The sequence below is a fragment of the Malaya genurostris genome, chromosome 1 (assembly GCF_030247185.1).
Source record: "Malaya genurostris strain Urasoe2022 chromosome 1, Malgen_1.1, whole genome shotgun sequence".
Lineage (NCBI taxonomy): Eukaryota > Metazoa > Arthropoda > Insecta > Diptera > Culicidae > Malaya > Malaya genurostris.
Genome location: NC_080570.1, coordinates 93,807,296 through 93,822,409, shown reverse-complemented (window position 1 = coordinate 93,822,409; position 15,114 = coordinate 93,807,296). Strand labels below are relative to the sequence as shown.

The 15,114-nt window shown below is 40.6% G+C and overlaps 1 protein-coding gene across 3 annotated transcripts in view; it reads right to left on the bottom strand.

Moving 5' to 3' along the window:
• LOC131425098 (uncharacterized) overlaps window positions 1-15,114 on the bottom strand; it is a 16,592-nt gene extending 1,478 nt beyond the window's left edge. The window contains exons 1-2 of one of the 3 annotated variants that reach the window (XM_058586691.1): window positions 14,881-15,114; window positions 14,527-14,823 (exon numbers count right to left, since the gene is read on the bottom strand). In XM_058586691.1, coding sequence (XP_058442674.1) covers window positions 14,527-14,823; window positions 14,881-14,961 — 378 coding nt within the window. In that variant the 5' untranslated portion in view covers window positions 14,962-15,114. The remainder of the gene's footprint in view (window positions 1-14,526; window positions 14,824-14,880) is intronic. The other 2 variants (XM_058586693.1, XM_058586690.1) reach the window with 2 other exon arrangements.

Below are 15,114 nucleotides of genomic sequence, written 5' to 3'. Positions count from 1 at the left end.
ATATATTCATTACACTTTGCCTGGATTCCTTCAATGTGATCCTTGAAAGTGAGTTTTTTTGTCATACGTCAAACCTAAGTATTTCGCTTGATCAGACCATGTCAATTCCAAGTCATTCAATTTGAGAATGTGATTATTGCTTGATTTAAGAAAATAAGCTCTTGGCTTATGAGGAAAGATAATTAATTGCGTTTTTGCTGCATTTGGTTTAATTTTCCATTTTGACAGATTATCACTGAAAATATTTAAACTTCTTTGTAGGCGACTGCAGATCACTCTTAGATTTCTACCTGTGGCTAACAGACTTGTGTCGTCACAGAATAGCGATTACTGACAACCAACGGGTAGATTTGGAAGATCAGAAGTGAAAATATTCACCCCTATTCTGTACGTCGATCGATTCGAAATATTCCGATCGAATGTGCAATTTCCATTCTGCATTCCGATCGAGTTGGGTATGAACTCGAATATCATTCGTTCGAATTGTGCACATTTCGAACATTACTCAAGCGACTTGCGTACGTATTACTTCTGTTCGGTTTAGAATCGTTCTAATTTGTTTATACAAGTGTGACGGTTTCGTTGATTAAGAAATTAATAATATAAATAATATAGAACGTGTGAGTAGTGTTGACAGCTTTGATGGTTAGTGTTCGAAATTTCAAGTGTTCCTGAACGAGAGTCGATCGAATCATACAAGTCGAACGGAATAAAGAATGCAAAATTCGAACTCGAACGAAAGTGTAGATTCGTTCGTATCATAAATCCGTCGGATTGAAGAATCGGGATGATTATATACAAGATTGGAGCTACACTCGAACCCTGCGGAACACCGGCTCGTACGGGTAGCAATTCAGATTTATAATTCTGATAGCCAACCTGAAGAGTACGATCAGTTAAATAATTTTGAAACATTTTGATCAAATAAATAGGAAACTGGAAATCAGACATTTTTGCTATTGAACCTTTGTGCCAAACACTGCCGAATGCTTTTTCTAACTCCAGTGGATAACCCAGAAGATTTATTTGCTTTTATCATGTTCGTTACTCTTACAAGTTGATGAGTAGTTGAATGTTCATGACGAAATCCAAACTGCTCTGGTAAAAAAATGAATTCTCATTTATATGAGACATCATTCTCAACAAGATATATTTTTCAAAAAGTTTACTGATAGAAGAAAGTAAGCTAATTGGTCGATAAATTTATGCTTCTGCTGGATTTTTATCAGGTTTGAGGATAGGAATCACTTTAGCGTTTTTCCATCTTTTTGGGAAGACAAACACTTGTTGAAAATTTTAACCAAGAGTCTCAAGGCACATCGGGAAGATTTTTAATAAGAATATTAAAAATTATATCATTACCAGGAGCCATCATGTTTTTAAGTTTCCTAATGATTGACTTAATTTCATCAAAATTCGTCTCTATAATGCCATTTGGTAATAACACTTGAGTTGAAATATGATCATATTTCAGTGAGACTTCATTTTCAATGGCACTCACAACGTAGACAAGTCAGTCAGTTTTCGGAAAGTGCACGGATAGTAGTCCGTCAATCAGTGGTCTATCAATCGCAAGTCACGGTTGTCATACCAGGTGTACAACTTTGCTTCCGCAGTTTTTCAACAAAGTTAAAAGCTTCATTGCGAAAAAGTGCTTACAGATGTATTATTCAAAGTATTGTCCGTCGCTAGCGACAACTTTCTCCCATCTTTCCGGGAATTTTCGGATCCCGGCTCGTAAAAAGGAGTCCTCTTTTGACGCTATCCATGAAGCAATCCATTTTTCCAACTCTTCGAAGGATTGAAAATGTCGATCTACCAGGCCGTGTGCCATCGAACGGAATAGATGGAAATCAGAAGGGGCGACATCTGGGGAATACGGCGCGTGGGGCAAGACTTCCCATTTCAGCGTTTACAGGTACTTTTTGACCACTTTTGCAACGTGAGGCCGAGCATTGTCGTGTTGAAGGATGACTTTGTCATGTCGCTCTTGATATTGTGGCCGCTTTTCTTTTAGCGCGCGACTAAGGCGCATCAGTTGCGTTCGGTAGCGATCTCCTGTGATGGTTTCATCCGGTTTTAAGAGCTCGTAGTAAATCACGAGCTGATCCCCCCAAAATACAAATCAACACCTTAGCGCCGTGAATATTCGGTTTTGCCTTCGACGAAGTAGAATGCCCGGGCTTTCCCATGATTTTCTGCGTTTAGGATTATTGTATCGAACCCACTTTTCATCACCGGTTACGATTCGATGTAAAAACCCCTTACGGTTTTGTCTTTGAAGAAGTTGCTCACATACAAAAAGACGGCGCTCGATGTCCCTCGGTTTCAACTCGTACGGCACCCAGTTTCCTTCTTTCTGAATCATGCCCAGGGCCTTGAGACGTTTTGAAATGGCTTGCTGACTCACTCCCAACGATTCGGCAAGCTCTTCTTGGGTTTGGCACGAATCTTCATCAAGCAATGCTTCTAGTTGTTCATCTTTGAAGGTTTTTTCTTTTCCGCCACCATGTTTGTCTTCGACATCGAAATCACCATTTTTAAAACGTTGAAACCACTTCCGACACGTTCTTTTACTCAGAGCAGCATCACCGAAAGTTTCTGAGAGCATTCGATGCGCTTCAGCTGCATTTTTTCGAATTGTAACAGAAAAGTAAAACTTCCCGCAAATAGCGAGAATTGGGCACATAAACAGACATTTAATAAATACGAAAACAAGAACAACTGTCACTGAAATGGCGATGACAATTCGTTAGGCACTGTACACACTCACTTTAAAGGCATTATCATCTATGTATTTTGACCAGCCTCAGCCGGTACAGCCATCTATCGGAAAACGGCGGAAGCAAAGTTGTACACCTGATAGTTTAGAGCATAGTCAATGAAATTTAAGAACGAAATGAAAATATTATTAATTGCGCGATTACACTAAAAGGAAAAAGGTCGTTCTCGTGTTAATAGTCAGTTCTCAAGTAGTATCATTCCGTGTACAATATCGTTGTAAGAAAAGAATCCGCTAAATGTGGCTCTACAGAAAAGCATGAAAAGCAGTTTTGAACAGTGATAAATAAAAGTAAATATCGGATTTGTCAGCACATAGCCTGATGGTAGCAAGTGGAAGAAGAAACATTCACTGAGGGATAATAGCTATTTTTCGTGAACAAAACATACAGCACAAGAAGCGTAGATCCACTTTAGTGTAAAAAAGATAACCAGTGATAACGATTTGGCGAACAATTTGCTGCCATTGTGTAGTTTGCTACCACTGTGTAAAAGTCTTAATTATGAATTAATAAAAGTAAATGAAAGCTTAAAGAAGAACAGAAGAAAAAATTAGTTTTTTCTAATTGTGAAAAACACTCCTTCAATCCTCGACGCACGCCGCTCGAACTGCGCGGCAGAATACAGGCTATTCAATTAGTTTCTGAGGTTTCTTAAGAACCTTATAAAGTTTCCAGAAAGGTTTAGAATATGGTTTAATTTGTTCAACTTCTTTAGCGAAATTTTAATTTCGCAAAAGAGTAAACCTATGTATAATTTTTTTTTGTAAATCCTTAACTTCATAGCAGGATCACGAGAATGTTGATATTGTCGTCGACGAACATTCTTCAACCGAATGAGCAGTTGAAAATTGTCATCGATGACAGTGGTTTCAACTTTCAATAACTTTAGTATTGAAAGAAGGTAAAATTCGATGTTTAATTCGCCGTTGCACAAAAATGGCAACTCCACCACTCATTACAGTAAACCTGTCAAAACGATGAACCACATAATGTGAATTGCTTTTCAATTTGACATTTGGTTTAAGAAAAGTTTCTGTCACAATGGCAATATGAATTTTGTGACTTTTAGAAAATTACAAAATTCATCTTCACTCGATTTTAATGATCGAGCATTCCAATTTAAAACATTCAAATAATTATTTAACATCAGAGATGTCTATCTCCTCTGTGTGACGAAGAGCAAGCAAAATTTCTCCCCTCGCACTGACAACTTCAACGAGAGCTTTTCTCTTTCACATTTATACACCACTGTTGTATAGAGTGTGCACACATCATGAGTGCGTTTGTTTATTTCCTTTTACCTCTTCCACTGAATCGCACCAAAGTGCTAGAGCATTAGCTAATAAATTCTCCGAGGTGGATGCAGATACTTTCACAGAGGTGTACACGCCGGTGAGCACTCTGCTGTATGGTTTTCGTAGATGAAGCGTGGACACGCAAAATCAGCAAAATAAAACAATTTATCGTAAAATTTTCGATTTTCCTTGCAAATTTTTCATAGCCAGGCCAGATTTACTCTCTATTAATTGAAGTTCACAGAAGTGTTCGCTCACCGTCACGCGCCAGTGGTCACTTGGGTGTATTTAGACGAGAGCGCGTGTGAGCGATTCATGCGAAGAGAATGTGTTTCACTCGCGCCAGCTGCTTTAACCACAAGCACACACTCAAATGCTGTCTATTCGACACTGAGAAGAAGTGCGCTTTCCTCTTTGTGCGGTGCTTCGTTTTTTCATCTTTGGTGTGGCAAAAATCTGACTCTAGCGTTTATCACTCTGGTGAAATGCCATCTCTGTTTAACATCACTGTTAAATTTTAAATTCATTCTAATATTAATTGCAAATTGCCATCCGATTTGAAATGCTTCAAAAAGTGATGAAGTCGAATTCATTCGGATGAAATTTGAAAAAGTTGATCTTATAGGTAGACCATTATATTTTCCGTTATATCGCCTAAATCGACTTCGTTTAAAGAAGCGCAAAGATATCCACAAAGCCACCTGGAGATCACCTGATCAACACACGGAAAATCAAATCGACCACGGGCGATTCTTCTCCGACGTCATCAATGTCCGCACTTACCGCAGTGCCAATATTGATTCTGACCACTACCTGGTCGCGGTTTGTATGCGCTCAAAACTATCGACGGTGCACAATACTGATCGCACAGGAACGCCGGGACTCAATCTCGAGCAGCTACGTAACATTCGTACTGCAGAGGAATACGCGTAACAACTGGGGTTAGTGCTACCAACGGAAGAGCAGCTTAGCGCGGCGACTCTTGAAGACGGCTGGAGGAATATAAGATCCGCCGTGAGTAGCACTGCTTCAACCGTACTAGGTACGAGGTTATCGAATCGAGGAAATGACTGGTTTGGCGGCGAATATCAGCAGTTGGTCGAAGAGAAGAATGCAACAAGGGCGAGGATGCTACAACACCGCACTAGAGCGAACGAGGAACGATACAGACAGGCACGGAACAGACAGAACACGGTTTTCCAGAAGAAAAAGTGCCACCAGAAAGACCACGCAAATGACCAGTTGCCAGGCGAGCTGCTCAAACATAGAGGAAAGACACTGGCTAGAGCGCTGCACTGGATGATTTCTAGGATTTGGGAGGAGGAGATTCTACCGCAGGAATGGATGGATGGAGTGGTATCTCCAGTCTACAAAAAGGGCGATAAGCTAGACTGTTGCAATTACCGCGCAATCACATTGCTGAACACCGCCTACAAGGTACTCTACCAAATCCTCTGCTGTCGCCTATCACCAATAGCTAAGGAATTCGTAGGGCCGTACCAAGCGGGATTTACTGGAGCCCGCGCCACTACGGATCACATATTCGCGATAAGACAAGTACTCCAGAAGTGTCGTGAATACAACGTACCCACGCATCACCTATTTATTGACTTCAAAGCGGCATACGACACAATCGATCGAGAACAGCTATGGCAGATAATGCACGAATACGGTTTCCTGGATAAACTGACGCGATTGGTCAAAGCAACGATGGATAGAGTGATGTGCTACGTCCGAGTGTCTGGGATGCTCTCGAGTCCCTTCGAATCTCGGAGAGAGCTAGGTCAAGGTGATGGACTTTCTTGTATCTTGTTCAATATTGCCCTGGAAGGTGTGATTCGAAGAGCGAGGATCGACGCGAGTGGCACGATCTTCCGAAAGTACGTACAACTTTTTGGTTTCGCTTATTGATATTGTGACACGTAACCTTGAGAAGATGACGGAAACCTACATCGGACTGAAAGCTAAAGCTAGGCGTATCGGACTGGCCATAAATGCGTCAAAAACAAAATACATGAGAGGAAGAGGCTCTAGAGAAGAAACACTACGCCTTCCACTACGAATATTAATAGACGGTGACGATATCGAGGTGGTTGACGAGTTCGTGTATTTGGGCTGTGTTTTCGAAAGAAAGGTACTGAGAACCATCTATGGCGGAGTGCAGATGGAAGACGGAACGTGGAGACGGCGTATGAATCACGAATTGCAACAGCTGCTAGGAGAACCACCCATCGTACGGACAGCTAAAATCGGACGTCTACGATGGGCTGGGCATGTCATAAGGATGTCGCACGACAGCCCAGTGAAAATGGTTCTTGAATCTAATCCGACTGGTACAAGAAGAAGAGGAGCACAGCCAGCAAGGTGGGTCGATCAAGTTGAGGGTGATCTCAGAAGCATCCGTGCCTTGAGTGGCTGGCGACGAGCAGCCATGGACCGAGTTATGTGGAGACATATGCTTGATACAACAAAGGACACCCCAGGCCTATAGCTGTTAGGTAACATAAGTTAAAGAAGCGAATGGCATCTACCTGTTACGCTAGTGTAACTGCCATTAGAAGAAGATGATTTGAAAGATCTACCTATTAATAAATTGTTTTCGTTAGAAGATGAACTGGAAGGCGTTCCTGTGTTTTGATTATTTACATTAGAAGAATTAAGAGATATTTGTCTACCTGTTACCAAAGAGTAACTGTCATTAGAAGAAGATGATGACGTGGTCTATCTACCTGTCAATAAATTGTTTTCGTTAGAAGACAAATTGGAAGGTGTGCCTGTTTTTTGTTTTAAATTCGAAGAAATAAGAATAAATAAGAATTAGGCGTGGCATTCGTAACGGTTTTTTTTGATTTTCAGGTATGTTCTGTAAATTTAAGGTCGTTGATTTGACTTGTTGTCTAAGCGAACGAGTGTTTAAAATGTTTTCCCTGACAGGACATTTCAAATAATTGGATTTATCAGTGGTTTCATTCATTGGACAAACGTCTTTCGAATGCGATTTACCATAATTCAAACACCATATATCCATATGGCAATTGTAGGTTCCATGGCCGAAGCCTTGGCAACGACGACATTGCGTTAAGTTTGCAATACCATTATGCCGTTTATAATGTTCTCAATGAATTTTAATGTGGGAAATGAAACGTACCTTTTTCTAGTTTTCAAATTGTTTACATCACTTCAATTGAAGTGTATTAGATAAAGTTCATGGGAAATTCAAGAGCGTAGTTTAGAAGTACCATTCGCTCTTTTTTTTAAAGTATTACTTGGGAAAGGGCAAAACCAAGCAATTCTTTTAGTTCAATTTTAATTTCATCAGTACTTTGATCATTTGATAAGCCTTTCAAGACAGCCTTGAAGGGTCTGTCTGATTTTATATCATATGAATAAAATTTATGAAGTTTCTCGAACAAATATCGGATAAGACGTTCATAATCTTCCAATCCATCAACCAAGACTCGACATTCTCCTCTTCGTCCGATTTGAAACTTTTACTTCCGGGAGAACAGTAGAAAGCTCAGTACGGAATGCTTTGAATTCGGAAATCATCACCGTCACTGGTGGCATAGATTGTTGTTTTTTTCCAGAACGACAAGCGTGCATTTTGGGAATTTTAGAAGAATTTTCTTCTATGTCGCTACAATCGGATTCAGGAAGAATCTCGTAAATATTGTTAAACGGCATAGAATCAACGGAAGGGATGTCCGTCCGTTATCTCTTATTTTTACATTCAGATTCTATAAGATCGTGAATGTTATTAGAAAAATGTTGAATGACGGATTGTGATGTATTCCGTATTGAATTATTTTTAGCCTTGGGCTTGTTGCCTCTCCGGTTGGACGCAGGCATTCTTGAAATGAATGAAATTCGAAATTAAATTAACTAGGCTAAATTAGTCTTCGATTAGACTCCTAGTTTGGAAAAGTCTTGATAAAGACTGATTTTGTGGTAGTCTTAATAAAGACTGATTAGTTCGAAGAATAGTTCTTTAAATAGCTATCCTTAAAAAAGGCTGATTAATTTCTTAGTCTTGAAAAAAAACTGATTATATTAGAATATCACTCTTTGTATAGCCTTGAGGAAAGCTAATTGTTAGTCTTCAAAAAGACTGTTAGTGGTTTAGGTAGCCTTGAAAAAGACTGAAGCCTTGAATCAATGAAACTCTAGGTAGCCAGACAGCGTGCGGTTCGAACGACTGTTCAACACCGACTGGGTATAGAAATTTTTATTTTAAGACAATGAGAGCTTTAGTTTGAAAATCGGTTTAATTGTTGCTGAGAAATCTAAGTGAGTTTCTTTTTTGGAGCTATTCTTCACTATTATCGGTGCTTTCAGAAGCGAAAACCGGGGACTAGTAGACCCAAAGTAGTTTTATATATCCACTAATAAGATCTGCAAATTAGATGAATTTAGCAGTAAGTTTTTCGTTTCGCCATCGCTTTTGAAAGAATACTCACTAAGCGCACTGTAATACCGGAACCGGAAGTCGGATCTGGATCAACTTTTTATTGGGTCTGCACAGTTCAATAGATAGAAATAAGCAATTGAGCTTAACTAACGGATTGTCTTTATTTTGTCCACACACGAGGTTTACATTTATAGATTGATATTGAGAATGAGAAAAAGGAAATGGTCGCATTGGCAACTTGCGAACAATAAAATAAAAGAACATCAAGCAAGAATCAAATGATGAGGGGTAAGACTGTCGTTGTTCACTTCAATACTCCTCCTCAACGACCACTACAACATGTAGATAATCCAAGCATTGCAGAAAATTTTCGGTGCTTCGTGATTCCCACAGGTTTGGTGAGCACATCTGCAATCATCATTTCGGTCGGGCAATATTCCAAATGTAACAATTTCTTCTCGCAAAGTTCCTTCACGTAGCATTGCTTGGTTTCCACGTTCTTTGATCGTCGTGTCACTCTTTCTGCGGTAACGAATGTTATGCAACTTTGGTTGTCCTCCTTGATAGTTAGCGGTGTATCTACAGCTTCGCCGAAATCTTTTATCAGGTTAAGAATCCAAACTGCTTCCTGACTCGTATCACAGAGAGCGACAAATTCCGATTCCATAGATGACAAGGTCACACACTGCTGGAGACGACTTGCCCAAGAAACGGCTCCTCCAGAATAGAGAAAAACTGATCCAGTCGTAGATTTTCGCGTTTTTGAATCGCCAGCCCAATCAGCATCAGAGTATCCTACCAATTTGCCGATTGGATCGCCATACCACAGACACAAAGATTTTGTTGATTTTAAGAAACGAACAACGCGTTTAGCGGCTACCATATCAGCTTGTGTGAGCGCTATGACACTACGTCCGAGAATTGACGCGCTAAGTGCTATGTCTGGCCTTGCACAAACTGCTACATAGAGAAGCGCCCCGACGAGACTGCGATACTCCGTAATATTTTCAAATGAGGGGCTTTCCACAGCAACCTTGGTAAATCCTTCATCCATTGGAGATTTAGCATTTTTAGCATCTGAGAGTCCAAAGCGTTTAGCTACACGGTCGATATAGCCTTCAAGGGATATTCCATATTTACCATCCTGACATTTGACTTCAAGTCCAAGAAAATGGTTCACTGTGCCGAGGTCAGTCATCTTGAATTCCTGCTTAAGTAACAAGTAGATTTTCTCGATTTGTTCCTCATACTGGCACCGGATTAAAATGTCATCTACGTAAACCAGCAGGTAGATGTGATCTCCGTTGACAGTTTTCACGTAGAGGCACGGGTCTGCAGAGCTCCGTTTGAAATTCATCTGCTCGAGTGCAGTGTGCAGTCTTTGGTTCCAGCATCGGGCTGATTGTTTGAGTCCGTAAATGCTCCTCCTTAACCTGCATACAAGATTCTCTTTACCCTTCTTCACAAAACCTGCCGGTTGTCTCATGTAGAGTTCCTCTTGCAACACACCGTTCAAGTACGCAGTTTTGACATCTAAATGCCGCAGTAGCAAATCTCTTTTGCTAGCAACCGCCAACAATACTCGCAGAGTCGTTTGTTTGATCACCGGCGCGAATACCTCATCGTAGTCCTGTCCGAACTTCTGGCAGTAGCCTTGTGCTACCAGACGGGCTTTATACTTGATAGCTTCGCCAGTTGCATTCCGTTTAATTTTATAAACCCATCGGCAGCCGACAGTTTTTCGGCCAGCAGGTAGTGGCACCAAGTCCCAGGTTCCATTTTCGGCATGTGACTTCAATTCATCTTCCATGGCGTTCTTCCATGCCATACTTTGGTCACACTGTAATGCCTCCTGTAAACACGTCGGTTCCACTTCGTCATTCATTGCAGCTGCCACAAAAGTTTCATTTATTAGTCTACGTGGTGGTACACCCTTTGTGAATCGTTTCGAGCGCCGAGCAATTTCGTCCAGAGGAAATCCTGCGAAGGGCGAGTCTCCTTCTGTAGCATTCTCGAACACGGAAGAATCCAAATCTGAACTATCTCTTCCACCATTGTCCGCACTTGCAGAATCTGACGTCGTTTCCGTAATTTCGTCGTCATCCTGTGGAGGTTCAGTCGTATTATCGCGAACGCACTTTTCGCTACTGCCTATTGAAACATCAAACGTTTCCGTTCGATTGTTTGTAGGTTGCACTGCTTCGTTTAACGACACGTTGTTTTTGATTTGGACAGCTCCTTTACCGTCGTTCATCTCCAGAAACTTGGCGTCACGGCTTATAACAACCCAGTCACCATTCGGATGTAAAAAACGATAAGCTTTCCGCCCTTCCGCATAACCGACAAAAGTCATCTTTATAGCTTTTGTATCAAGTTTCTTCCTCTTCTCTTTTGGTACGTGTACGTATGCATCTGATCCGAAAAACTCGCAGATGAGCATACGATGGCTTCTTTCGATACCATAACTCGTATGGTGTATTGATTACGGTTGAAGTGGGTAAACGATTCTGCAAATAATTAGCAGTGCAAATCGCTTCACCCCAGTATTTCTTCTGCAATCCAGATTCCCCCAGTAGGCATCGAGTCATCTCCACCAAATACCGATTCTTTCGCTCCGCTCTACCGTTTTGTTGAGGGGAATACGGTGCTGTCTGCTGTAGAACAATATCTTTATCATTTAGAAACTTCTTTAAAGTAGCACTGGAGTATTCCCCGCCACCGTCAGAGCGAACAATTTTCGGAAAATATCCAAACTGATTTTTCATCAAACAACAATATTCGCTGATCTTCGATTCCACCTCAGATTTTGCTTTCAATAGATATAACACTGTAAAGCGGCTGAAGTCGTCCATCATAATCACGTAATATCTGTTACCGCTAGGCGTGGCCTCCTCCATGGGACCTCCTACATCGGTGTGGATCAGATCCCCTACAGCATTAGATTTGCTGAGAGATTCCTTCGGGAAGCTATTTCGACTCATTTTCCCCTCGAGACACACTGCACAGGTGTACTTAATATTACACTTTTGCATTTTAAAGCCGAAGCCATTATTTTCTCGAATAACTTTAGATACTGCATCGGGGTCCCTATGACCAAAACGACGATGCCAGGTATGCTCACACAACTCTGGAGGTTCTGATAATGAAATCAAGGCTCGTTCCGAAAAATGCTTCAGGCGATACAAGCCACCGCTTCTTTCCCCAGCAAGCACAACTTCGTCACCCCGCGTCACTTTGCATCCGGTTTTGTTGAAACACACCATGTAACCTAAATCACAGATTCGGCTGACAGAAAGAAGATTCCCAGCGAGCGACGGAACATGATACACATCTGCCAGCTTAACCGACATTCGAAGACCACTGCCCGTCACAGACATTAATTTTCCTTCGCCTGCGCCACTGGATCTGATCCTTGTTCCATCCGCCAGACAGATTTCCGCCTGCTTCGAAATATCCACGTTAGTCAGTTGCGATGAATCACTGGTCATGTGGGATGTGGCACCAGAGTCCAAATACCACCGATTACTACCACATTCTTCACCAGCAGCCAGACACATCTCGCCTTGAACGAACTCGATTTTTCTTTTAACTGCTTTGGGCAATCTCGTTGGAAATGTCCCACTATCCCGCAGTTGTGACAAGCACCGACTTTCTTCTTTTTCTTCTTGTCGGTCAATTTAGAAATATTACGCACGGAACTTTTTAGCGCTCTCTCATCATTTTGCTCGCTTTCGATACAATCACGTCGGCGCCGCCATTCATCACGCAGTTTACCTTTGACGTAATCTAACGTCAACTCAGCTTTCGGACGTGCCTCAATCACATTTATTAGGCTTCCGTACGACGGTGGGAGGCTTGACAAAATAAGTCCCATAAACGATCTCTCCTTTAATCCTTCGTCGTTTATTTCCAAATGATTCTGTAATGCTGTCATCTCGTTCAAGTGCTCTAAGAGGTTGCTGTCTTCTTTCAGACGCATAGAGCATAGTTTTCGCAAAATATGGAGTGTATTACACATAGCCGACTCTTCGTGAATGTCCTTCAATGTGTCCAACATTTCCTTCGCCGTTTTCCGGCGACAAATGTGAACCAGCTGACTGTTCTCCACCGCCAATCATATCATCACCCGGGCATTGCCATCTCTCATGGTCCAGTCCGCAGTTTCAGGATCCGGTTTTGGTTCGGTCACTGTTTTCAACAGGCCATCCTTTAACAGAAGAAGCTCCATTTTGAATTTCCATACTACATAATTTTGCTCGTTCAATTTTTCGATCGCTACTTTGGAATCTGCCATCTTTAATTTTTATTTCAGCAACTACGCACAAAGTTCGAAGGAAATAAACATCTTCGCGATTAGCTCAATTTTCACATCACGCGGGGCCCATAACCTATAGGGTCTGCACAGTTCAATAGATAGAAATAAGCAATTGAGCTTAACTAACGGATTGTCTTTATTTTGTCCACACACGAGGTTTACATTTATAGATTGATATTGAGAATGAGAAAAAGGAAATGGTCGCATTGGCAACTTGCGAACAATAAAATAAAAGAACATCAAGCAAGAATCAAATGATGAGGGGTAAGACTGTCGTTGTTCACTTCAATACTTTTTGGGGACTTTTTACAGAATTTCAAGACATTTTATATACTTCTTAGTTTGTGAAAATCGGTTAAGAAATCGCCGAGAAAATCTAGTGCACATTTTTCATAAATTTTCACATATTTCCTTGCAATTCCGGAACCGGAAGTCGGATTCAAATGAAATAAGACCTTTCTTTTAAATTTAAGTTTGTTAAGAAATCTCTAAGAAACGTGTGTGAATATATTTTTTCCTTTTTTTGTGCACATCACCCTGTGATACCGGAACCGGAAGTTGGATCGGGATGAAATTTAATAGCAGTCTATGGCATCATAAGATCTTTTATTTGAACCTGAGTTTGTGAGAATCGGTTCAGCTATCTCTTAGAAAATTGAGTGGCATTATTTGGCACATACACACAGACATTTTGTGATCTCGAAACGACATAGAGATGTGTTCTACATCAATACCTTAATTTTCGCATTGCCGTTCATTTTTATGAATCTGATGCTTTGGGTAGGAAACGGAGAAAATTCAAATAATTCTTAATGATGATATGTGGGACGGAGAAATACCTTTAATTGTCACGACCAACATGATCAGCATTTAGATCTGAGATGGCCCTTGGCGTGTACACCCGGTAAAATCGTTCGAAATTTGACTCGGAATTCATTGATTTCCAATTGAATTCCGAAGAAGATGAAACAATCCATTTCGAGTAGAATCAGTAGGTGGATTTGGAACTCACAATGAATTCCGACTCAAATTGCGTTCGCTTCATTTCAAAAGTTTGAGGTCTTCGATGTTGCTCTTCGGTATGTCGCTTCGACAAGCTTTGCTCAGAAAATGATGGGGAAAAGTGTTCATGTTCATCTTTTATAGCGATGCAGTTGACAGCACCAGATATTTTCCCTTCCTCACAACGCGTTCTGATTGACTGGTGCTCAAATGGGTCAAATCAGACAGGTTTTTCAACAGTGTACTATTGGAACATATCAATGTTGTTGCAATACACGTTCAAGTTGAAAAAATTCGAATTTTTTGGTAGTTAGATTATATAAATTCTTCTACAGATCACTGAGCTATGAAATACTCGTTGATACCAAAAATTTCAGAAAAGTTTCATTTTGAATTATTTGAGATTATGTCATACAACTGAAAATTTTATCATAAAATTATTATCATATTTCCGATGGCATGTAGCAGAAATTATGTTGAAACGATAAATACAACAAGAGATATTCACAATCAAAATCTTATCACTCTCGCAGAAAGTGAATTTTGAAAAGGCGCCCCATAGTAAAGTAAGTTGTATTAACGACAAAATCGTTTTCGCTAAGCGTTTATGGTCTAGACAATTGTAACTTTTAGTTTAAAACAAGGCCAATTATTTTAATACAAGGCCTTTTATTTTAATACAAGGAATAAGACTTCAAAATGTTCAAGAACGTTGAAAATTACCTTTTTATTTGCGTTATGTGCTTTGACACACTGCTTCCGTTTAATTTTCGCAGTGCGATTCAGGATTACAAGGTTTTCATAAAATGCACTCTCCGCTGTTTCAATGTAACAAGGAACTGCGTTTGACCGTAGTGCCGGTTTTTTACGCTCCATTCTTTCTACTTGACCATTTATTGTGTGTTCCCAGTAACGTAAAATGTCATCTTCCGCAAAATGATTTTCGCAGACTCGATCAAACTCCTTCAATGGTCGATGTTTGGGAAGAACAGCTTCCCATTGTTTGAGGAGTACCGGGTCCTAAAATTCGAATATTAAAAACATACCAGAACATCCATTGCAAACACGACGCCGTACCTTTATTGGAACGTTGAACATTGCTCGTTTGGGATTGTTTTTATTAAGCAAATCGCATTTTGGTATGAAGCAGTTTCTCATCTTCAACCTTGATTTCAAAATTACTTGTATTTATACTTTGACCAGTGTTGCCAGGTTGCCAGATATATCTGACAAATACCAGATTTTTATCGCTTCGTCAGACACTCTAAGGCCGTAGGCAGAGTGGGCACGAAAAGTTGTGCTGAGCTGGTG